The sequence below is a fragment of the Neoarius graeffei genome, chromosome 15, assembly GCF_027579695.1.
Source record: "Neoarius graeffei isolate fNeoGra1 chromosome 15, fNeoGra1.pri, whole genome shotgun sequence".
NCBI lineage: Eukaryota > Metazoa > Chordata > Actinopteri > Siluriformes > Ariidae > Neoarius > Neoarius graeffei.
Window position 1 is genome coordinate 12,337,790 of NC_083583.1, and position 26,071 is coordinate 12,363,860.

The following is a 26,071-nucleotide window of genomic DNA, read 5'->3' on the forward strand; positions in this document are numbered from 1 at the left end:
AGTGAGACATTAGTAATTATGATCGATTCGCACAGGAGACGCTATCTCTGGATAAACCACAGAGATGGGATCTTTATGATGTATGGAAAGTCATCACACTTAAATTTCCATGTAATATGTTATTTACCAGCTGGGAGGTCCGTATGGTGAAATACCGTGACCGAGATCTTGAAAGTACTGAGCGAGGCCCTCTGGGCCGAGGTCAGTATTCAAGGCCGAGGTCACGGTATTTCACCATACAGACCGAACTTAAGCTGGTAAATAATATATGTATTTTTTTCTTTACCAAATTCTCACAGAAAACGAGAGCGCCCGAAAGGGAAAACTGAGCCGAGGTGAGCCGCCATTTTGAATCTTCATTCACGGCTGTAATGCAAATGGCTTCCTCCTCGGTATACAAGTGCACTTCCATGGCAGGAAAAAAAAACTACGTTTTGCACTTATGTAGTCCCCTATTTATACAAATAGGAGTCATTCAGGATTCAGCCATGTTTTTACTCGGCGTTAGCAACAGTTAGAGGTTTTTAGCTTCCTCCTGAAATGTTTTCTTTTGTCTTCCTCAGGGTAGTAAAACTCTTATTCGCTGGGAAGGCTGTCGTTATCGCTATCCATGCTGTAAAATTAATGCTATTCTCCTGAGAAATGCTGGCAAAAATTTACAAGGTTTTTGATAATCTTATAAATAAATCTTAGAAAAAAAAAAGATAAATGTTCACAAAAAATGCCACTATATTTTGTTGTTGTTGTGAACGAGCGAGTCGCCAGAGGTCCATAACTGGGGTCGGTACCGTAGGATACGGACCCGCTCGCCAGCCAATCAGAGCGCAGGATTTGGACCGCGAGAAAAATAAATCCATTTATTTTTTTCGCGGTGCGGTTTCCATCAAATCCTGTGCTCTGATTGGCTGGCAAGCGGGTCCGTATCCTATGATACAGACCCCGGTTACGGACCTCTGGCGACTCGCTTGTTCACAACAACAAACAACATTGTAGCAATTTTTGTCAACATTTATTTTCGCATTTCTCAGGAGAATAGCATTAATTTTACATCATGGACAGCGATAATGAGTCTTCACAGCGAAAGCGAGTTTTACTACCCTGAGGAAGAAGAAATAAAAGAAAACATTTCAGGAGAAAGCTAAAAACCTGTAACGAGCAAAAACATGGCTGAATCCTGAATGACTCAATTTTGTATAAATAGGGGACTACATAGGCGGCAAAATGTAGTTTTGTTTTCCTGCCATGGAAGTGCACTTGTATACCGAGGAGGAAGCCATTTGCATTACAGCCGTGAATGAGAATTCAAAATGGCGGCTCACCTCGGCTTGGTTTTCCCTTTCGGGCGCTCTCGTTTTCTGTGAGAATTTGGTAAAGAAAAAAATACATATATTATTTACCAGCTTAAGTTTGGTCCGTATGGTGAAATACCGTGACCTCGGCCTTGAATACTGACCTCGGCCCAGAGGGCCTCGATCAGTACTTTCAAGACCTCGGTCACGGTATTTCACCATACGGACCTCCCAGCTGGTAAATAACATATATTCATTTTAGTCACTGCGTAAAAGCAGAGCTCCTGATGAGTGTATGAGCAAAATATTTGCAGTGGTACAAAATCAGCCTGAATAGAATAATAATAATAATAATAATATAGCGCCATAAATGAACCATCGAATTGTATAGTGCCGTTTATTTCACATCAGTAAATCACTCCATTGTCTTGTGACATTAAAACCAATAATGAGATACGCATTGCAGTTCCGGATACATATTTATTCCTTTCTTTGACGCCACATGCCATGCACCAGAAACAACACCGTGACATTTATTATAGTGTGACTCTGCTGGGTGCCTGGGGGACAGCAGTGAACCAGAGCTTTCACTTTACATCAGGACTGTAGAGTCACCATCCGATATTTTCGCACACAAGAACTAATCACGACTTTTAGATTATCTAAAATTAAGGAAAGTTGCTCAGAATTGCGATTGAACTGTACAGTAATTGTGTTTAGACGAGTGTTTTAAAAAAAAAAGCATGCAATGCAAAGATACGTTGCCCGCTAGAGGGGGGAAAAAAAATCCATTCATGTTTTTTTCGTAAAATGTTAGTCCCATGTTATTTTTTAAAGCAAATTAAAAATAAGTGATGGATAAAAACCCATCTACACTCACAAGCTTCAGCTGATTGATGTTCACTTCAAACATCAGAACGGGAAAAATTGTGATCTCCGTGAAAGCCTGACTGACTTTCTTTTACCGTGGTACGGGTGCTGGTTTGAGCCAGACGGACTGGTTTGAGTTTTTCAGAAACTGATGATCTCCAGGGGTTTTCACACACAACAGTCTCTACACAGAATGGTGTGAAAAACAACAACAAAAAAACCCCCAAAGTGAATGGGCGACAGTTCTGTGGGTGGAAACAAACGCCTTGTTGATGAGAGAGGTCAGAGGAAAATGGCCAGATTGGTTCGAGGAAGGATATAGTAACTCGTAGCAGCTCTTTACAACCGTGGTGAGCAGAAAAGCATCTTACCATACCATATTCTCTCGCGTATGGAGCTTCGCTATTACGTCCACCTCATTTTATTACAAACTGATTGCTTTGTCCTTTATCATAAGCGCTTGAGCATTACTTTGATCATCAGTCAATCACACGACTATGACATGGTGAGTATATGAGCTGTAGCTGTGCTAGGAACTCCGTAACTTCCCTAAAACCACTGGCTTCTCTGGCAAGTCCTTTTAAACGTCTCTATTTTATATTCCTGTGTTTTAAAGGAGATACGCAGAACCTTTATTTTAAAATAAATTTCTGAGTGGATAGTATTTCCATCCTTGACTCTTGTATGCTGCAGAAATGGGAATAAAAATATGTATTTTTGAGAGTTAAAATCGAACGCAAAGTTGGCGTTCGAGCTGCCCCGCTGAGCCAGCCAGGCCTGAATGTGTGACGTCACAGCGGTAACCGGTTTTAAGACCGAGGCCTTTGACAGCTATAGACCAAAGTCATGTAAATAAAAATTTATGGTGAAAGTAAGAAATACCGTTACCGACTTGCTCAACTGAGACTGATTTGACTGCATTGATTGTGGGTTGACTCTCATTAAAACAGGATGGGTGTTATAACTTGTGCAACAGACATGTACATGCATTCATTTTCACGTAAAAGGCTCATTAAATAATCAGATGAACTGAGACAATCACATTCTGAAGCAAATTAAATAATCTTATACCGGTAACTTAAACACACAATACAAGTTACATGGATTAATCTAAATGCAGGTAAACGACGTGTTTTGTATCCAAATGAGAGTCGCATCTTACCCGTCTGTGTTCTCGCTTCTTGAAGGCCGACCTTGTGGCCGATTGTTTTGAAACAATCTGACTTTCAGTTGTTTGTTCAGTTCTCCGTTCATTCACTTCTTCCACGTAAGCGCGAGATGGCAGCAATATCCAGTGGAGCAATCAGACGGCTGGTTCACTCATTCTCTATTTTCTCCATGCTGAGTACTCCGCTATTACTGCTCAGCTCAGGCAATTACTAAAACCCGGGACGGGACGTCAACCAGTTTTAGCAACAACCACAGGGAGGTAACTGCCCGAGCGATAATAGGTCACGTCCTGTTCCATCCCGGATTTTACCAACAACCCTTGGCTCACACTCCGGGAGAACTGGTGCAACTGAACTTGCTTTCCTTTTTAAAAAAAACCCCTTTCCTTTTCTTGTAGTTTTCTTTTCCTTTAATTGTTGGTACTGCACCCTCTTTCAATACGGGCTTAGAGCCAACACTCCTCAACAGATCAGAGGTCTCGTACGAGTCTTCAGTAAAATGTGCAGAGCAGAGGAGAGACCACTTCGTAGGCGCCCAATGTGCCCGTGCAGTGTTTCCCACAGACCAGGTAGCAATTTGTGGTGCTCCACTGTGCTGATGAGGGAATCGTGCGCGGTGGTGTCGTGGCGGTCGGTGGAGTCGGTCATTGGGGTGTATGCAAAGTGTTTACAGCGGGCGGTGTTCAAACACACAGTATTTTTCTTCAGAGTCACCTGCTGGGACTATTTTAAAGCTACAAGAAGCATTTGAGATTATTCAGTTCAATCTAAATTCTTTTAAGTTCTTTAAGAGAAGACAGCTAAAACAATTTTTCCCAGAACCCTGCATGGTTTCATTCCTTGACCCAACTTTACATTACAGGGCAGGCCATTAGTTTGCTGGGCTTGATGTTGGTGGAAAACCTGTCTTTTAAATTTATGAAAATTACTCACCAAAATTGAAGTTTAGTTTTTACTAGAGATGCATCGATTTGCAATTTTTTGGGCTGATTCCGATTTCCCATGGAGTGTGACCTGCCGATACCAATTTTGGCTGATTCCGATTTCATTTTTTCAAACCACTTCACAGCACACACAAAGACTATTTTCTTTTTATCTTTTCTTTAATAGAACATTCTGCCAGATTTTCAGTAATAAATATTCAACACCTCAAAGGTTGAAAACAAACAAAAAGACATTGTTCTTTGTAAAATCTTTCTCCATGTTTGGTATTAACATATTAATTCCTGAAATAGGAAATCCACACAAACATATTTTTTCTTTTCCCATCCAATATCTGGCACAAAAACAACTTACCCCTCATATATTATTTGCCAACTGCTATGGAACACACTTTCATGACCCTGTTTAGATCTGAAAACTTATGCCTTATAGAACAACCCATTTCTTCATTCAGTATCAAAATACAAAAATAATTTCCAGTCATACTTATACCATAGCCATTCTATCATCTTTGTCAAATGTGTATTTGTAGAGTAATTTCCAAAGGAATCAATAGCAACCAAGGCTGTAAAACAAACAAAAAGACATTTTTTTTCTCTCTCTCTTTGTACAAATCTAACTAGATGTTTGGTAATAGGCTAACGTATTAATTCCTGTAATGGGAAATTCACACAACCACAAACATTTTCTTCTTTTCACATCCAATATCTGTCACAAAAAAAAAATTCACTATATTTGGATATCCAAATATAGTGATTTTATTTATTTATTTTTTTGTTAACGGCGCGTGCACCGGAGCTCGTTAGGCGCACAGGACTGACGCTGTTCTGCGCAAGCGCAACACAATCGCACTAGAAAGCATGTTCAAGCTGCCAGTGTAGCTGCAGTCTTTTTAGTTGCGAATTACGAGTATTTCCACTTTCATCTCTGTGATACACAAGTTTTGATCGGCAGAAAATCGGCATATTTTAATTTTGACCGGCCGGTCGCCGGTCAATCGGTGCATCTCTGGTTTTTACCTTAGTTTTTTGCCTTTTTGGTGGCAATCTTTCAATCATTCTTTAGTTGACATTCAAGGAATAAATTGCAAAAAACAAGCTGGAGGTTTTTATTTTAAATATTGAACTCAACACTTACCTCAACCAATACTAAAATGAAATAAATAGTATAGTGTAACAACAAAATAATAAAATAAAATATCATAATTAGATGTAAGAAACCACTTAAGGTAACACCAAGGCAACTAACAGTAATGAAAAAGCATTACCCTAATTGGTGCAAAGCCTGCATGCCCTATCAGAACATTTAATTCTGCGTGGCTTCCTGAAAAAAAAACCTCAAGTGCTCTATCGTAAGGGAAGTCATTGCTGAAGCGGGATAAACGGGATAATGCAATAAGGCCGGTTCCTCGCGTCAAGCTGCTACTGTATGCATCAAAATTGGTTTATAGCCTGACTCAGGGATGTCCGTTTCCTGTAAGCCAAGAAGGCTATGATGATAAAGCTCATCACGAGCACGACGTAGGCTACCTTTTTAAAATAAAGGGTCGGAAGGCGAATCGTTATTTTTAATTAGCCTAACAGGACTACTTGCAGTCCGGGTATATGCGCAACGGCAGGCCTGTGTACATGCGCGAACGAGAAGAAAGAGCACTATGAATGAACGGAACGATACGCAACGGAATTGTGTTTTTTTGTTTTTTTTTTCAAAATCGCGAGTCTGATTGTGTGGCGATAGGAATCCATTGTGTGGCGCTGCACCACACAATGGTCTATGTATGGGAAACCCTGCCGTGAACTTCTCACAAAACGCGTCCAAATCTTTGCAGTTTGAACATTCTTGGGCCATGAATGCAACGTAAATCCACCTTCTGTCATGTTGCTGCACCCGCCAGCAACACATCTACGTGGCATGGCGGTAAATTAGCTCAAAATGGAGGATCGGAGTTGCAGTCAGCTCTGCGCTTTAGAATAGCGGAAATGGCGATGAGACCGATAGACTTCCTGCTGTGACGTTACGGACGTCAAGGTCATTCACTCAGACCGCTACCTATATGAATCACTTTAATCATAAAAATTACTATATTAGATTTATTGTTAACGCTTAAAACTATTCCTGTACCATTCTTGAGGTCTCAAGGTGTTTATAAATGAAAGTGAGGCCATGGTTCTGTGTATATGCTTTATACTTCCTGGAGTGTCTTTATAGTGAAGAGCGAGCACAAAACCTTTCCTCACAGGATGTAAATTTTTACCTATCTGTCAGTATATGGTATCACCTAGGGTTATTTTTGTTGGTCGGAAGTCGTCTTTGTGTCAAATGTACACTCAAACACACTGAAATTCCTCCTCTGCATTTAACCCATCTGAAGCAGTAAACACACACGTGAGATATGAGCGCGCACACATACCCAGAGCAATAGACAGCGATGCTATAGCGCCCGGGGAGCAGTTGGGGGTTAGGTGCCTTCCTCAAGTGCTGTTCATTCACTCAACTCCCCTCAGGTTTTTCCTCCCGGTCCCGGGAATCAAACCGGTGTCCCTTTGGGCCCAAGGCTGCTTCTTTAGAATACAGCATAACCTATCCACGCAGCACGACGGATACAGACTGGATTAAAATCCCAGAGATACTCTAACAGTAATTATAGTGATGGGGATGAACTAGAAATTGAATACGTGTTAGAATGACATTATTTCACTGTCTGAATCCATTTTAATATCAATAACACTGTGGTAGATCTGTGTAGAAATGTACTTTTTGAAATGCAGCGACCGTCAAAGCTTACCGCGTTTTGCTTTTTTATTGCAGGTTAAATCCACTGGCTGCTGGATTAAACCTAAACGCTGGACTAAAGGCAGACGCGTCAAACAAGGAGATCGAGGAGGCCATGAAGAGGGTGAGAGAGGCCCAGTCTCTGATCTCTGCTGCCATCGAGCCTGGAAGTGAGTGTTAGTACGTCGTTATAAAGGCACAGAGGCCAAACTTATGAAACGATTAAGATCACCTTAACTTGTCAGTAGAGCCCTGCACTCCCGCGGGACCCGACGCAAAGCAGTGCGGCGCGGGACAAATTTTGAAAGCTCATTGCGGGCAGGAGGGGGAGTGCACAATGTGGGAGTGGGCGGGAGAGGTGATGAGCTGCAGTCCCGCTAACTAAAAACGTGTTTAAAATAAAATTTATAAATTATTAATTTATGTCTATCATATATAATTTGTGCTGGATATTTTATTTGGCATTAATAAAAACCTTTTAAGATGCCTAAATTTGCGGATGTGGTGCAATCTCGTGTAAGTTTCCGATTCTTTTCCGCTCTTCCGTGTTTGAGATCTCCGATCATGGCAGAAGAGCAGAGCTCCTCTAGTGAAGCTCACAGTGCTTCAGAAGCAAGTGCTGCTTTAAAAAGAGGTACATTTACCGTTAAAAAGCCAAGAGACCTGAAATTAGACATTTGGAAGTCGTTGTCACTCGTGTACGACGCAGAGGGAAATCAGCTGCTCTTTGCTTGTTGTGATAAGTGCCAAAAGGTTCTGACGTACAACGGCCATAAATCCGGTACATCAGGCCTGAATCGCCATGTATGTACTGTCTTAAAAGGACAACAATTGTTGGAGTTCAGAGGGAACAACGCAAAAGTGACAGATGCGTTGAAGGCAAAGACCGTGGAGAAATGCGTTGATTTTGTTGCTGCGGACCTCCGCCCGTATGACAGCATCGCTGGTTGGGGATTAGTTCAGTTAGCCCAACACTTAGTTGACACGGCAGCCACAATTGAGGTACTTCACCTGACGTCACAGGGTCACGTGACGCCCCGGTGTCCGCCATTTTGAAGGTCAAGCTAGCTAATGTCAACAACATAGTAGCTAGTATGTTACTGTAGCAATGTTTACGTTCAGTCATTTGGATGACTTTTAACAGTCAAGACTTTCAGTCAAGTTTTTCCTTTACTGTATTTACTAGTTTACTGTAATTATGATCCGGCAGCTATTTATACCGGATCCAGTGTAAATAGCTGCCGGAGCGTGCTCCGGCTTGCTCCCCCTCAAATTAAGCAGCGCGCTCCGGCTTGCTCCCCCTCAAATTAAGCAGCGCGCTCCGGCTTGCTCCCCCTCAAATTAAGCACTATGTAGTGCATCGGGATTTATTCTGTTGGAGGATTAAAAAAAAACATGCTTGCACGCGAAGACGGAGCATTTTAACAAAGATCCTAGGTTACCTGAGAAGTGTAAAATCCAAAGTATAAAATGGGGAGAAAAAAAAAGGGCTGAGACACAATTATCAACTTTTAAAAGAAGCCTGATGGGATGGCATTGCATTGCTTTTTTTTTTTTTCAGATAAGAAAGATGACAAAAGGAAGCATTCAAGGTCAAGGTCAAGGTCACGGAAGAAGAGATCGAGGTCTCGCTCCAAATACAGGTTTGAGAAAACACTTCCTCGCATTGTTGTGGGTGCGTACTAGTGCTGCGGTGTGAGCGTGAAAAACAGTGCTGCCTGTTTTACAAACACGGGCTCTGTCGCAGGCGTTCCAAGAGCCGGTCACGGCGGCGGTCTCGCTCTCGGAGCAAGAGGAGGTCAAAGAGCCCTCGGAGGAGGAGATCTCACTCTAAAGACAAGAGGAGGCGCTCCAGGTCACGGTGAGTAGAGTTGTGGACAAAAGTTTTTAAGACTGACGCAAAGTTTGCTGCTTCAGTGTTTTGTAGATCTTTTTATGGTATACTGAAGTACAATTCTAAGCATTTCATAAGTTTCAAAGGCTTTTATTGACAAATACATCAAGTCAGTATTTACGGTGTTGACCCTTCTTTTTTAATTCGCCCTGGCATGCTGGATATCAGCTTCTGGGCCAAATCCTGACTAATGGCGACCCATTCTTGCATAATCAGTGCTTGGAGTTTCACAATTTTTGGATTTTTTTTTTTTTTTTGTTTGTCCGTCCATTTTTTGAGGATTGACCACAGGTTCTCGATGGGATTAAGATCTGGGGAGTTTCCTGGCCATGGACCCAAAATTTCAATGTTTTGTTCCCCGAGCGGGCGGCACGGTGGTGTAGTGGTTAGTGCTGTTGCCTCACAGCAAGAAGGTCCGGGTTCGAGCCCCGTGGCCGGCGAGGGCCTTTCTGTGCGGAGTTTGCATGTTCTCCCCGTGTCCGCGTGGGTTTCCTCCGGGTGCTCCGGTTTCCCCCACAGTCCAAAGACATGCAGGTTAGGTTAACTGGTGACTCTAAATTGACCGTAGGTGTGAATGTGAGTGTGAATGGTTGTCTGTGTCTATGTGTCAGCCCTGTGATGACCTGGCGACTTGTCCAGGGTGTACCCCGCCTTTCGCCTGTAGTCAGCTGGGATAGGCTCCAGCTTGCCTGCGACCCTGTAGAACAGGATAAAGCGGCTAGAGATAATGAATGAATAAATGAATGTTCCCCGAGCCACTGAGTTATCACTTTTGCCTTGTGACACGGTGCGCCATCATGCTGGAAAAAGCATTGTTCATCACCAAATTGCTCCTGGATCATTGGGATATAAATGAAAGTCTTCCGGATTTACCCAGAAATCCGGATATTTGACAAACTTGAAAATCTCCGGTTTTCCGAATGGAGAAATTTATTTTTCGGATTTTTCGCGTTCCTAGACGCAGCGTAATATTTCGCATCGTCCTTGCATGGGCGCAGTCCTTAAATAGCCCAAACATAGTTCATTGATTAAAGACAGGTGTTCTTTGCACTAGAAAGCATGTTCAAGCTGCCGGTGTAGCTGCAGTCTTTTAAGTTGCGAATTACGAGTATTTCCTCGTGTTAATAATTTGCCATGTCAAAACAAGCAAAACTTTCCTCCTTCTTTTGACGGGAAGAATGAATGAATGAATGAATGAATGAACCCTTTATTATCACTAGTCACAAGTACCAGCGAAATTGGCGATCAACCTGTCCTTACATACACACACACACACAATTGACAGAGGGGGAGTAGACAGGACAAGAAGACAGGGATGAAAAGAAAAAATACAGAGTAACATGGGAAGAAGAGGAAAAAAAAGCAACCCCCACACTATGCTCCTGTGAGGAGTACAGTGTGGGAACATTAAAAAAAACACCTCAGCACATAAGCACAAAAAAAACACAAGTACACTTTACAACATGAAGACTCGGGACTTGTGTGTGGGGGGGAGGTAGAGGTAACCCAGTGCAAGCAAGCAGCCGTCCTCTCCTGCAACCATGATGGCGCTGGTCACGCACCCGCTTGTCACACTGGGGGTAAAAGCGGCGACCGCGGGAAGAGGGGGAAGGAATACGAGAGCATCTCACAGCAGTGACCTTCAGGGGGAGATGTTGTCCCAGCAACGGCCTTGGCCGAGGCCAGTGCTGTCTAAGGGAGCCGAAAGCAGATGAGATTGTTTGGTCTGGCGAGCAGATGCATTCTTTTACACGACCACTCTGTCCATTCTGGTCTCCGAATCAATCCATTTCCTTTGCAAAGCCGAAAGCTTCTCCATGATGATATCCATGTTGCGGTTCAAGTTCTGAAAAGCCACAGTCTGAATGCCGACAGCTCTGCCCACCGCTTCAATCATGTCAGGCAGCTTTATGGGGCTTTGAACAGCTGTCACCGTTTCCTGATTTCCTCGATAAACCAGGGCAGTGCCTAATCCAATCAACAAAAGTCCTGTAATCATGGTTGCGAATATGTAGATGTCTTCAATGTCCTCCACAGAAAGAACCGCCAGGCACACGACCCGCCACCGCTCCCATGCGTCCATCGTGTAGCCAGCTGCGAATGTTCCGGCAGGACAGGCGGGTTCCCCCGAACCCAGGCTTCTCGTCGAGAAAACAGTGTCAATTTCGTTAGGAGACCAGTTTATCAATTCCGTGATTTTTAGTTTAGAGAGCAGTGCGGAGAGTGTCTCTCAAAAGTATAGACAAACAGACAAGACGAGACAAAGGAGCACAAGCAGGGAAAATAAGGGAGAGGAGAGGAGAGCAAAGAAATGCGACCGTCTTCCGTGAGAGCACGGAGAGAAAAGAAAAAAGAGAGGTAAGCAATTTATTTTATATATGAGTGATTCCACGCTTATGGGTACTGAAATGGGGACATGAACTTATTTTTAAAAATTCACCTAAAACCATTTCTTTTTTTTACCATCAGGTCACAAAACATGTAATCTTTAATGAATGATATGTTAAAAGATAACTTTAATTTTCTGAGATGTAATAAAAACATATTTATATGCCAAAGTCAGAACGTAACAGAAGTGTTGTGGACATGTATATATTCTCAATTTTAACAATGTAGAATTACTTTTTGAAACATAGGAGGGTGATGTTTTAGCAAATATAATTAATAAACATGTGTAGTAGAATAAACATACACATTCTTTCAATAAGATTAACATGGTATATAGCTAGATTGTAATTAATTTGTAACAGACGCGAGATGGACAATCGTAACAGAAGTAATGGAACAGACATCATTTTGGAACTCATAGGCTTGACTTTGGCATATAAATATGTTTTTATTACATCTCAGAAAATTAAAGTTATCTTTTAACATATCATTCATTAAAGATTACATGTTTTGTGACCTGATGGTAAAAAAAAGAAATGGTTTTAGGTGAATAAGTTCATGTCCCCATTTCAGTACCCATAAGCGTGGAATCACTCGTATATGTTCCATCACAGTTGTATTTTGTGGCTTTGAAGCTAAGTTTTAGTGCCGTTTCTAGAACACAACATCAAGAAAACGTGGAAGAAACAGCAATAATGGAGGAACCGGTTTATTTTTTGTTACGTAATGCACTCAGGCTGCTAGTCAGTGTGTGCCCCCCCCCCCCGAAAAATCCTCGCTACGCCCCTGATTTACATGAGAAATTTGGTTTTCATTGGTGCGTTTAAATTTACAGACAATACGAACTAATGTAAACAATTGGCTTCAACTCGCATAAATCTCAATTGGAAATTTTTAGTTCACTTTAGCTTTTGCAAACGCACAACTCTACTAAAAGATTGATAAACGAGGCTCAACGTCCCCAACACTGAAACCTGAAAGCTTTAGAAACTCTAACAGACCTTTACTTTTTAACAGGACTGGTTTGGGATTTTGCTGAGTTTACCTTCAACTGTCTGATTTTTTTTTTCAAAGTAATGAACTGTGTAGGCAGGAAAATCACCGCGTTTTCTAAACGCACTCCTGAAAATTACTCATTAACGAGGGGAATTAAATTTGATATTTTTGACATGTTAATCATTAATGTACATGAAAGAAAAAGGCTTAAAAGTTATAACTTGTTTTAGTGAAAATAAGTACTAAAATGCGCTAGAATGCAGGGTTTTGCGTGGTGTTATTAAAATTTTTTCGGGGGACGTTGTGTGCCTCCCCCAAATCTTAGCTGGACTTTAAAAAGTTCAGGATTTTTTTCTTTGCTCCACTCTCATCTCTATTGGGAGAAGTTGCTCTTGGAGGATGTTTTGAGACCGTTCTTTATTCATGGCTATGTTCTGAGCAAAACTGTAAGTGAGCACAGTCCCTTGGATGAGAAGCGACCCCACACATGAATAGTCTCAGGACGCTTTGCTGTTGCCATGACACAGGACCAGAGGTGGACAAAGTACCCATCTTCATTACTTAAGTCAAAGTACAGATCCCACTGGTCAAATGTTACTCCGATACAAGTGAAAGTTGTCCGGTCAAATTTTTACTTAAAAGTCCTGAAGTACTTGCTTTTAAAAATACTTGAGTATTAAAAGTACATTTTCTGTCAACACATCGTCGTATTATTGCCACAACGCTTACAAAACCTAACACCGTTACCGAAGACAGAAATATGAATTCACAGGATGAACGCATGCTGGGCCATCATGGTGGTTTAACGTTAAGCTAGCTAGTCAGTGAAGCTCCACCTGACATGCTAGCAAACTCTTTTCAAACTCGAAATCATATTGCGTAGCTAACGCTACTAGAAAAGAAAGATTTCTACATTCTGTTTATTTGGCAAGATTATGCCGAAACATATTTCTGAAAGGACTTCAGATAAGTTAACGTTATTCATGTTAGCGTAACTCTGTTTTTACATGCTAACTAAGAACGTCCAAGTTAACTAGCTATGTGTTAACGTTAGCCGTGGACAAGGCTACGGCAACTTGGCGGGCAAATCCATAGAAAGTCATTTGACTAACCAGACTGCATAGCTATTGCAACGTTATCGCTAGCTCTAAAAGCACAGACCACTTCGTTGCAAGCTTTCTCTTGGAATAAAACGTTTATACACCTCTATATGCTTCCGCAGGTTGGGCGGCAAGCTTTTGTAGGCTGTGATGTGGTTCATTTTAGGCAAACAATTAAAACAAAACGACTCTTTAATCCGTACAGAAAACTGAAACATGGGTTCTAGGTATAGCCATGGGTGTGCGCGCGCGCTCCACAGAAGAACCGCCTCCTTCCATTCTGCCATCAACTGATCGAGTTCAAATAACGCTGCTGAGAAATCACTGAACGTGATTTTAGGACGTGACGTGACCCTAGTGATTACTGACAGGCTGTCTCAGTGTCACCTGTGAAAAAAACAATCACGTTTTAGAAAAGAAAAGGAAAAAAACATCTACTTTCAAAGCTGCTTTATAGTAACAAGTAACGAGGAGCTTGATAGAAATGTAGTGGAGTGAAAAGTACGATATTTTACTCAAGTAAAAGTACCAGATACTCAAAAAGTGTACTTAAGTACAGTACTCAAGTAAATCTACTTCGTTACTGTCCACCTCTGCACAGGACTCATGGTAATGCTCACCTTTTCTTCTCCAGACAGAAGGGGTGTTCACACGGCACATATTTGCATCGATGCTGCACCGATGTATTTTGTTGCGATATATCTTACACCGGTGTAAATTTTGTGGAGCGTTCACATGTCACAAACCTGCTTACGAGAGAGAAGCGTGTTGGCACCGGTGCAGCCCCACTTGTGTTCACACGGCAGTTTTGGCGACCGTGCTATACGAGAGTAATAATGCGGAAATGAAATATGCGCATGCGTGAAAATGTACTTCCTTTTCCTGGTTGTCATTAGTCTGGTTAACACCAGGTCTGGAATCCGCCTATCGAATTTCTTGTAGGGGAGGTGTGGTTTACGATTGTCAACGGCCGTTTATTGGACGTTGCGAATGTCTATCATTTGGCGTATACGTAGCCCATGGCCAATCATGGCAGTTGTACCCGGTGACGTAGTTAGAGCGACGAAGAGAAGGAAAGAGAAAGAGAAGGCAAAACAAAAATAGGAAAACAATGGCACCGAACGATTACTGCCATTTGTGCAAGACAAATATGAGAGAAGTTTGGTTCGTATCGCTCGCCGCCATGTTAAATGTGATCCGTAAACAGTCCCAAATAAACTACAAGCTTCCGTTTGTCGAGTAGTACGCGTCACCGTCTTTCCACCCCTCCCCACTCTCTGATTGGCTCCCTAACTCAGGCGAGCCTTTAGACCATAGTTTCCATGCTGTCTTTTCAGATCGGAACGATTGTGCAAAGCAGCATGGGATTTCCCAGGCTAGGTTGTCATGGCATCACCAAGCGCCGGGGAAAACAATGTGGATGAAGACACCAGTGTTGCCAGATACTGCTGACGTTTTCCAGCCCAAAATATGTTCAAATCCGCCAAAATGCACTTAAAACCGCCCAATCTGGCAACACTGGAAGACACGCAGTTCTGTTGTTGATATTCGCCATTTTGGAAGCGCAAAATACCAGGATGCAAATTATGCAATGCCTGTATGTAATCAAATCAAGTTTATTTGTATAGCGCTTTTAACAATAAACATTGTCGCAAAGCAGCTTTACAGAATTTGAGTGACTTAAAACATGAGCTAATTTTATCCCTAATCTATCCCCAATGAGCAAGCCTGTGGCGACGGTGGCAAGGAAAAACTCCCTCAGACGACATGAGGAAGAAACCTCGAGAGGAACCAGACTCAAAAGGGAACCCATCCTCATTTGGGCAACAACAGACAGCCTGACTATAATATTAACAGTTTTAACAGGTATAACCCTCAACTGTCCTCATGGGGCCGTCCTTCACAGGAGTGGGGCGATAAAACTCCGACCAGACACAGGGCACCAGGATGGATCAAGCAGGTCCGAGGGGCAGAAGAGGCCAGCATCTCAATCCCAGGATCAACATAATCAACTCTCCTCACATGTAGCGAGTCTACCCCTGTAGCGTTCAGACGTCCCATTTTATATCGGTGCTGCCCCGCAAACTAACATTTACTCCGGAGTAAATTTATTAAACCACCTGCCGAGCAGGGTTAGATTTGCACCGGTTTAAGCAGCTTTCAGGGGCTACACCGGTATAACTTTGTATCGTGTGAACGTTCTACCGGGGCAGCCCTGGTGCTACACCGGAGTAAAAGTTGCCGTGTGAACACCCCTAGAGAATAATTTTTCCAGCTGTCCCAAACAGTCTGAACGAGGCTTCATCAGAGAAAATAGCTTTTTGCAGACTGCAGTAAAGTTATTTTCTCCGATGATGAATGAATCGCCATCAGTCAGGATTTGGCCCAGAAGCTGATATCCAGCATGCCAGGGCGAATTGCAGGAGTCTTGAAAAAGAAGGGTCAACACTGTAAATATTGATTTGTGTATTTGTCAATAAAAGCCTTTGAAACTTGTGAAATGCTTACGATTGTACTTCAGTATACCATAGAAACGTGATTTTAAAAAAAACATCGAAGCAGCAAACTTTGTGAAAACCAAAATTTGTCTCGGTATTAAAGTGTTTGGCCACGACTGTAGACTCCGAGCCAGGGAAGATTACACTGACGAAGGTGAGAGAAGTAAGGATGACGAATAGGAAGCCACAAGTTCACGCAAGCAAATGTATTTTATCGCACATGTCTGGAATGTTGTCCTCAGACTGCCTGCTGATGAGCATCATGTTTGTTTTCTTTGCGTAGAGATCGGAGAAAGCGCTCGAAAACTCCACCGAAGAGCTACAGCAGCGGCAGACGCTCCCGCAGCAGCAGCCGGTAGGTTTCAGGAAATCTTACAGCACGCGGTACCGGTTATATTTTTTCTGTTTGCCTTGAATACATGACATCGAATTCCTTTTACACAGTGCAATTCTGCATGTAAAAGCGCTCGAGTCTGTGATTTGCCCTGCAGAAAAATGGATCGGTGAATCTTAAGTATGAAGCTGTGTGGTTTTTTTTTTTTTCCCCTCCTTCTCTTTCCTTCAGTAAACGCCACAGGAGGAGCCGCAGCATCTCCCACTCGCCGAAAAAGTCCAGATCTCCAAAGAGGAGGCTCTCTAGATCTCCGTCTCCCAGGAGGTACAGCTCAGCTGTTTAGGAGGGGGGGGGACCTAGGATCGTTCATAGAAATGATGGTGGTGGTGGTGATATCCTGAACATTTTTTTCCCTGTTTAAACACACTTAAATGTAGCCTTTATCATTTTAGTTGCAGCATGACGTCTCTGTAGGTATATAGAGGACGTTGCACGGTTACGCGAAGATATGAAGTTTATCTTCAAGTGGTGAATTTATACACTACCGTTCAAAAGTTTGGGGTCACTTTGAAATGTCCTTATTTTTGAAAGAAAAGCACTGTTCTTTTCAATGAAGATGACTTTAAACTAATCAGAAATCCACTCTATACATTGCTAATGTGGTAAATGACTATTCTAGCTGCAAATGTCTGGTTTTTGGTGCAATATCTCCATAGGTGTATAGAGGCCCATTTCCAGCAACTCTCACTCCAGTGTTCTAATGGTACAATGTGTTTGCTCATTGCCTCAGAAGGCTAATGGATGATTAGAAAACCCTTGTACAATCATGTTAGCACAGCTGAAAACAGTTGAGCTCTTTAGAGAAGCTATAAAACTGACCTTCCTTTGAGCAGATTGAGTTTCTGGAGCATCACATTTGTGGGGTCGATTAAATGCTCAAAATGGCCAGAAAAATGTCTCGACTGTATTTTCTATTCATTTTACAACTTATGGTGGTAAATAAAAGTGTGACTTTTCATGGAAAACACAAAATTGTCTGGGTGACCCCAAACTTTTGAACGGTAGTGTACATTCGGACAGCACTACAAAATGGCGAACTCGCTATAGAGTTCACTATAAAGAGAGAGACGCGCTGAACACCCGAGAGGCTATCAAAACTTCATTAGATATTCTTCACGCATATTTACAAGAGAAAAACATACCAACGGACATTGAAAAACTGGAAAAGACACACGTCGGAGACTTAAAACTCCTGTGCTAGCGAGCGACCGTGACAGTTTGTAAGCAAACATGGCTGCCAGGTTTGCTTCGTTAAATACAGAAGATTTTGAAAGAGAAAGACGCGTCAAACACCCAAAAGGAATGTGTATGTATAATAATAATATAATATTGGCTGGATTTTTTTTCGTGGTCCATCAGATATATTCCATTCACCTACTCATCTTTGACTTGTTCAATATCATGCTAGCTGAATGGAATGTATCCGATATACCGTGGAAAAAAAAGGCTGGCCAATATTATTTAAATATGTCGCTCAGATCAGCGATGTATTTTCATATAAAAAAAAATGCGAGTTTTTCAACACAAGATAAACTTCATATCTTTAAGCCAATGTGTGATATTTTTCTTTTTATTATATCGACACATTCACAAACAAAAAGTCCCCAAATTTATCAAAAAACAATTCATTCATCGATTTCCTCACGACTGACATATAGAGATTTATGTCACGGTTTTGGTTCTCCATGTTCCGGATAGAGCTCGGATGAAAAATACAAGTGGTGCATTTCCCAGTAAAACACTGGTGTCCATATAATATAAAGTAAAACTACAACCCCGATTCCAAAAAAGTTGGGACAAAGTACAAATTGTAAATAAAAACGGAATGCAATGATGTGGAAGTTTCAAAATTCCATATTTTATTCAGAATAGAACATAGATGACATATCAAATGTTTAAACTGAGAAAATGTATCATTTAAAGAGAAAAATTAGGTGATTTTAAATTTCATGACAACAACACATCTCAAAAAAGTTGGGACAAGGCCATGTTTCCCACTGTGAGACATCCCCTTTTCTCTTTACAACAGTCTGTAAACGTCTGGGGACTGAGGAGACAAGTTGCTCAAGTTTAGGGATAGGAATGTTAACCCATTCTTGTCTAATGTAGGATTCTAGTTGCTCAACTGTCTTAGGTCTTTTTTGTCGTATCTTCCGTTTTATGATGCGCCAAATGTTTTCTATGGGTGAAAGATCTGGACTGCAGGCTGGCCAGTTCAGTACCCGGACCCTTCTTCTACGCAGTCATGATGCTGTAATTGATGCAGTATGTGGTTTGGCATTGTCATGTTGGAAAATGCAAGGTCTTCCCTGAAAGAGACGTCGTCTGGATGGGAGCATATGTTGCTCTAGAACCTGGATATACCTTTCAGCATTGATGGGGTCTTTCCAGATGTGTAAGCTGCCCATGCCACACGCACTAATGCAACCCCATACCATCAGAGATGCAGGCTTCTGAACTGAGCGCCGATAACAACTTGGGTCGTCCTTCTCCTCTTTAGTCCGAATGACACGGCGTCCCTGATTTCCATAAAGAACTTCAAATTTTGATTCGTCTGACCACAGAACAGTTTTCCACTTTGCCACAGTCCATTTTAAATGATCCTTGTCCCAGAGAAGACGTCTGCGCTTCTGGATCGTGTTTAGATACGGCTTCTTCTTTGAACTATAGAGTTTTAGCTGGCAGTGGTGGATGGCACGGTGAATTGTGTTCACAGATAATGTTCTCTGGAAATATTCCTGAGCCCATTTTGTGATTTCCAATACAGAAGCATGCCTGTATGTGATGCAGTGCCGTCTAAGGGCCCGAAGATCACGGGCACCCAGTATGGTTTTCCGGCCTTGACCCTTACGCACAGAGATTCTTCCAGATTCTCTGAATCTTTTGATGATATTATGCACTGTAGATGATGATATGTTCAAACTCTTTGCAATTTTACACTGTCGAACTCCTTTCTGATATTGCTCCACTATTTGTTGGCGCAGAATTAGGGGGATTGGTGATCCTCTTCCCATCTTTACTTCTGAGAGCCGCTGCCACTCCAAGATGCTCTTTTTATACCCAGTCATGTTAATGACCTATTGCCAATTGACCTAATGAGTTGCAATTTGGTCCTCCAGCTGTTCCTTTTTTGTACCTTTAACTTTTCCAGCCTCTTATTGCCCCTGTCCCAACTTTTTTGAGATGTGTTGCTGTCATGAAATTTCAAAATGTCTCACTTTCGACATTTGATATGTTGTCTATGTTCTATTGTGAATACAATATCAGTTTTTGAGATTTGTAAATTATTGCATTCCGTTTTTATTTACAATTTGTACTTTGTCCCAACTTTTTTGGAATCGGGGTTGTAAATCAAGGTTGATCAAAACCTGTTTAATACTTTTTTTTTTTTTTAAACGTATGATTTGTTATAGACTGATCGATTAATTTGATTTATGTTGCAGTTGAACTATTCCATGAAAAGGAATGATTTATACGCTGCACTACTTAGAAATGAAAGGAACAGGACAGAATGCCTTCTGAGCAACAGAATATAATAAAAGCTCAGTTTGAAATTGCTGTATTATGGCCAGGGTAGAAACAAGATTCGCAAGGGACTTAAAAAAAATAAAATAGGGGCGTGCGGAAATAGAAAAATAATCAACGGCATGGTGATGGTGTGATGAAGCGGAGTTACACGTGAAAAGAATTATTTTCTTTAACAGTGCGTCCCACCGTGTGAGATTCCTCGCACATATAAACAAACGCAACAATTTCCCGACGATTTTTAAAAAAAAATCTGTTCATGGTTACATTTAATGTTGATCAGCTGTGCGAAAGCGGAGACTCCTTCCAGAAAGAAACGTCTCCTTTTATATGGCTTATAAATTTGCAGCTCTACTACTGTAAGAACTTGTGTTGTGTTAGAAAGTGAATCTGAGCCAAGTAGGTTCCAGGAAAAAAAAAAAAAGATTGTCTTCAATAATTTAGCGTGTATTTCAGGCATAAGAAGGAAAAGAAGAAGGACAAGGAGCGCGAAAGAGACCGGGACAGGAAAGAAGAGCAAAGCCGGGACAAGATAGAACGTTCCAGCAGCAAGAAGAGCAAAGACAAGGAGAAGGAGCGAGACAGGAAGTCAGACGGCGAGAAGAGCGACGTGAAGGTCCTCGAACGCTGATCAGTTGTCCGTTTTCTGACTTAGATCCTGAGCTGACTTCTGACTCGTGTCTGTCCTGCAGGTGATCCGGGATTATGACGAAGAAGAGCAGGGCTACGACAGCGAGCACGAGGAAGAGCGGGAAAGGAGCCCGGATATGGCGCCGTCTCCGCGCGCCGACGACGCTGGGCGAGGAGAGTCAGACCAACACAGCGACGAACAACAGGACGAAGACATGGACATGAGTGACTGACGGCATGCACAGCAGCAGCACGCGATTCTGACGACACGCCTTTTAGAATAAATCTGCTCATGTAACATTTACAGTTCTAAATGAAACGCGTTAGTTTGGCCAAAAGTTAATTTAAATTTTTTTTTTTTTTTTTTTTTTCCTCTTACAGCAAATGTAGTCAGTCGGACCCAGACGTGTTTAGCGTCCACAGTTCGCACCTTGAGTTTTGTACTGGAGTCCAACAGCGTGTTTTGACGCGCGTGTGCGAGATGATTCAGGTGTTCAGACGTCCGGCTGATCTGCTACATTTGGAATAAAAGGAATATCACGATTAAATATGATGCTATGCCTGAGGGGGGAAAAAGGCAGGATATTTTCCATCACACTCACTAGAACGTTCTTTTTATATCACGACATCGCCATCCGTACTGCTGTATAATGTAGTTTTAATTCTTTTAACGTCCTGCCGTCATTCTTAGCCGCCGCCGACGACGACTTTTTTTTTTCCCCCCCTCAGTGTAAAAATATAATTGGGATATTTCTGAGCTGATTAGTTCTTCACTTTAAAAGAAAACTGACTCGCTTTCCATTTCACACGTGATCATAATATATAATTATCTGACGTGCTGCGTCTGACACTACTTACCGTCGAAAGCTGGGGAGCGTCTGCAGAAGTGCTGCGGAGAAATCACTGCACTTAGTGCTCGTTTTTTTTGTTTTTTTTTTATTTCAAGTTACGATGTTTAATTTTACTGTGAATATTACTGGCCAATAGGCTTGAATTATTTTTTTTTCCCTTCTTCCCTGCTTGAAAGTTATCCATTTAAAAATGTTGAAATAATAATAATCAATCAATCAATCATCCAGAACCAACAGGAACAGGGGAAAAATATTTTTCAGGATTGAGTGATATCACTGAAAATGTGTTATATCTCACGAGTCGACTGCTCAGATTTTTTTGGGGTTTTAATTTATCCCCCGTCCCTAGATTGTAGGTGGTTTTTTTTTTTTTTTTTCCCCCCCCTTTTTTGGAGAATGGTTACAGTTATGATTTGCAGTGTTGTGAAAGTTGAAAATAAAACTTTGTCTTGTGATTTATTACTTGAACTTATTTGTGGCGATACTGGTTATTCAAACTGATTTTGAATAATTTACAAGAAACCGTTCTTAGACTGGTACCAAAATTCAAAAAAGTGCTTATTTAAGGAGTGAAAGGCATTTTTGAGACAAAGTCGGCAAACAGTCTTATTTCGTCAATTTGGGTGTGTCGAATTCAAATCTGCGATATGCCGAGCTCTATCTGACCTCTGTTGACCTCTAGAGGTCATTGAACTTTGGGCCTGTAAACGTCTCAGCTGAACCCAGTTTCTCAGCTTTCTAAGGAATGAAATGTACTAAAATGATTAATGAAGTTAGCAAATGGCCTTGTTTGTTAAATGTTTGGGTGCTGGATTCGTTTTTCATTTGTAAAACGACATATGACCTGTGATCTTGCAGTCACGTGACCGGAAAGTACACAACCGCCATCTTGTCGGTCAAAAACACCGCTGAATACTGCTGCACTCGTGTACAGAATGGATCAATTTCAACTGACGGGCTACACGGCTCATTTTTCTAATGAACAGATAACTAGATATATGTCTAAAATAAACCATCTACAGATTAGTGACCCTTATGGCTTACCGGACGGAGTTTTCACGACCGGATTTTGAACCGTCAGCGGAATACCCAGACGTGTATGATTACCTCATTAACTTTCCCTCGCTGTTCAGTGGTGAAGCACTGCATGCCTATAAATCTCTGGACAGTTATCTGTACAGAAATTCAGGATTTGTCAGCAACTCAGATGTGGCATCTTGTAAACAAGAAAATAATCCTCATTGGATGGGTAAGTCACTTAAGTATTGAGTATAACACTGACCAGCCGATTATAGAATAGAATAAGGTAATTCCAAATCGTCCGTGTTGTTTACATGGATCTGGTGTTGGAGAGGTAGAGGCTTGGCAGTGGAGATTTGAGTGGCTGTTTTCTGAGCTTAGTCAACAGGCCGGCTCTGCAGCCTCGCTTTTGCTTCCGCTCCCGGCGCTGCCTCCTTCGCTTTGCTTCCGATAACAATCCACGGAGACCCCGCTGGTCTCGCTATCTCGTCCGGAATGTTTTTTTTTTTTCTCGTCCGGAATGTTGTGCATGCGATGGAAATCGCTACAAACCGTCATTTTCTGCTGGAAACCAATGTCCAGTAAGTCCATACGGTTGTAGTGGATACTGAAGTCCGGTACAGACGAACAACACGCAAAAATACACACAAAAAAACGTGCACAGGTAGGGAGAGCTTGTAGCCGCAGCCGTTGTAGTAGAATTGTATATAGTAGGGTTTTCCAGAAGAAAAGGTAGAAGTAAAAGCAGAAGTAGAACCAGAAGTAGAAGGCGGAATATGGCGTTTGACCGAGAAGATGGCGTCTGTCACAATCTGGATCGGCTGTGATGTCACATGCAAGTGCTCCATAGGCCTATGCATTTAACGGCATTTTTAAACTGACTTTACTCCCCCAAAAAGAATATGAACAGACAAAAAACAAATAGAAAGGAACAAATACAACATTAAATGCCAGTCCATGTACATGTGACTTACTTTTCACAATGAGAATGCCTCGGCGATCACCTTACATAACATTGCATTACATTTAGCGGTTATTGTTTATACAAAGCTACTGAAAAAAGGACAGATTCAGCAGCATACAAAATGTGGGGGCATACAGGTTAATCAGGGTTAGTATATATGAGAGTTTTTTTCTTTGTTGTTTGTTTTTTGTAAAGGCTTTACCCCGTTTAAAACAAAAAACAAAGAAAAAAACCTCTCATATATACTAACCCTGATTAACCTGTATACCCCCACATTTTGTATGCTGCTGAATCTGTCCTTTTTTCAGTAGCTTTGTATAAACAATAACCGCTAAATGTAATGCAATGTTATGTAAGGTGATCGCCGAGGCATTCTCATTGTGAAAAGTAAGTCACATGTACATGAACTGGCATTTAATGTTGTATTTGTTCCTTTCTATTTGTTTTTTGTCTGTTCATATTCTTTTTGGGGGAGTAAAGTCAGTTTAAAAATGCCGTTAAATGCATAGGCCTATAGGCCAAGTTTAATGACCTTGAGGTTATCAGAGGTCATATGTCGTTTTACAAATGAAAAATGAATTCAGCACCCAAACATTTAACAAACGAGGCCATTTGCTAACTTCATTAATCATTTTAGTACATTTCATTCCTTAGAAAGCTGAGAAACTGGGTTCAGCTGAGACGTTTACAGGCCCAAAGTTCAATGACCTCTAGAGGTCAACAGAGGTCAGATAGAGCTCGGCATATTGCAGATTTGAATTTGGCACACCCAAATTGACAAAATAAGACTGTTTGCCGACTTTGTCTCAAAAATGCCTTTGGGTGTCACAATTCTGGATTTTGGTACCAGTCTATCTGGGCTCCAGGACTGAAACTATTCCGGTAATAAACAGCGTTCCTGATCCGATTCTGCATTCGGACTCGTTCGGTTCTAATCCATATCGAACAAACGAAAGAATCTTGACTTAACCTTTTGGAACTAAATTAAGGACGGTGGTTAATTTTAAACCTTCAACTCGACTGGGACACAACAGGAAGGTAGTTCGTCTCGTGTGGGCAGTCAGAAATAAAGCTCATGGGATTAAGTAGGGTTCGTTGACTAAGATGGGTGTGCGCCGGACACGGTAAGATGGTCAGAATTTGGTTGGCGAGCTGGAAGTATCCATCCATTACAGGTCACAGAGGAAGCTGGAGCCAATCCCAGTTGATATCGGGTGAGAGACGGGGTTCTAGCAACACAGCAACAACCACACACACACACACACGCCAAACCTGCATGTCTTTGGACTGTGGGAGGAAACCAGGGGACCTGGAAGAAACCCATGCAGGTACGAGGCAAACCTGGTTTGATTCCCAGGACCGGTGGGAAAAACATGAGTCGAGTGAATGAATGAACGAACAGTATCACCAAACCCCCAACTGCTCCCTCTGTGTGTACACATGTGACCAAATAAAGGCTGCTTCTTCTTCTTCGGGTCTGAACCCAAAACCTTCTTGCAGTGCACCACCCAAACTGTTAGCATGTTTAGCATCAACACTTATGTTTTATTAATACTAATTCTGAAAAGCTTGATTAAGCGCTCAAAAAAAAAAGCCAAGAAATGTTACAGGGTGTCGTATTACATGGACAGGAACACCCCAAGAGTGACTGGATCTTAGCTCTGTGATTGAAAGTGATTGCGTTTCAGTGTGGCATGACTGCAACACAGTGCTGAAAGTGTAAACCAATGCAGCAAAGAGAATTACACGCACTTCTGATAAAGTACATAAGTTTCCTCCTACAATCCAAAGACAGGGATGAGGTTAACTGAACAGATCAAGGTTTTGCTTTTCAGCGTATAATTTAAAGGACGTTCACATTCCCTGAGCGGTGTGCACAGAGCCTTCTCTATCAGAAGGAAACTTGACAAGAAAACGCCTCGATCTTCAACAGTAATCTACAGTTATTGTCCAAGCATAGGAACATCGACACTTTGAGGGTCATTCAGTATTAATACAAGTGGGATTTCAGGACCCGAGTCTCAGTTTAGTGGATTAGCAGTGAATTTGCTCATCATGAACATCTTAATTAGCTCACTAGCTATACAGCAAGAAGGTTATATGCTTATATTCACAAGTCCTCCAATCCAAAACTTTGCATATCCAACAATGATTGATTGAAACAGCAGCCTGCATGGGCAGCACAGTGGTGTAGTGGTTAGAGCTGTCGCCTCACAGCAAGAAGGTCCGGGTTCGAGCCCCGTGACCGGCGAGGGCCTTTCTGTGCGGAGTTTGCATGTTCTCCCCGTGTCCGCGTGGGTTTCCTCCGGGTGCTCCGGTTTCCCCCACAGTCCAAAGACATGCAGGTTAGGTTAACTGGTGACTCTAAATTGAGCGTAGGTGTGAATGTGAGTGTGAATGGTTGTCTGTGTCTATGTGTCAGCCCTGTGATGACCTGGCGACTTGTCCAGGGTGTACCCCGCCTTTCGCCCGTAGTCAGCTGGGATAGGCTCCAGCTCGCCTGCGACCCTGTAGAACAGGATAAAGTGGCTACAGATAATGAGATGAGATGAGATGAGCAGCCTGCATGCACGACCTCATAAATAACCCCGCCCACCATTCAGTTTTATTCAGGAATACAAAAAAACGTGACAATCTAAACACGCAAAATGTACATTCGGAGATCGAAGCCTGCACTTGAAAAAGCATTCATAAGTTCAAAAACAAAACATGTCAGTTCATAAAAATAATATGCTAATGAACAAAACGTGTAATCAAAAGCAGTGCGAG

General features: G+C 41.9%; 1 protein-coding gene across 5 annotated transcripts in view; it reads left to right on the top strand.

Moving 5' to 3' along the window:
- The window catches only part of srsf11 (serine and arginine rich splicing factor 11), a 34,582-nt gene extending 12,809 nt beyond the window's left edge, over positions 1 to 21,773 (top strand). For all 5 annotated transcript variants that reach the window (XM_060940863.1, XM_060940864.1, XM_060940865.1 and 2 more), the window contains 7 exons: positions 7,079 to 7,212; positions 8,604 to 8,685; positions 8,790 to 8,903; positions 16,202 to 16,273; positions 16,484 to 16,576; positions 20,294 to 20,453; positions 20,530 to 21,773. In XM_060940863.1, coding sequence (XP_060796846.1) covers positions 7,079 to 7,212; positions 8,604 to 8,685; positions 8,790 to 8,903; positions 16,202 to 16,273; positions 16,484 to 16,576; positions 20,294 to 20,453; positions 20,530 to 20,700 — 826 coding nt within the window. In that variant the 3' untranslated portion in view covers positions 20,701 to 21,773. The remainder of the gene's footprint in view (positions 1 to 7,078; positions 7,213 to 8,603; positions 8,686 to 8,789; positions 8,904 to 16,201; positions 16,274 to 16,483; positions 16,577 to 20,293; positions 20,454 to 20,529) is intronic.
- Positions 21,774 to 26,071: the final 4,298 nt, after the last annotated feature.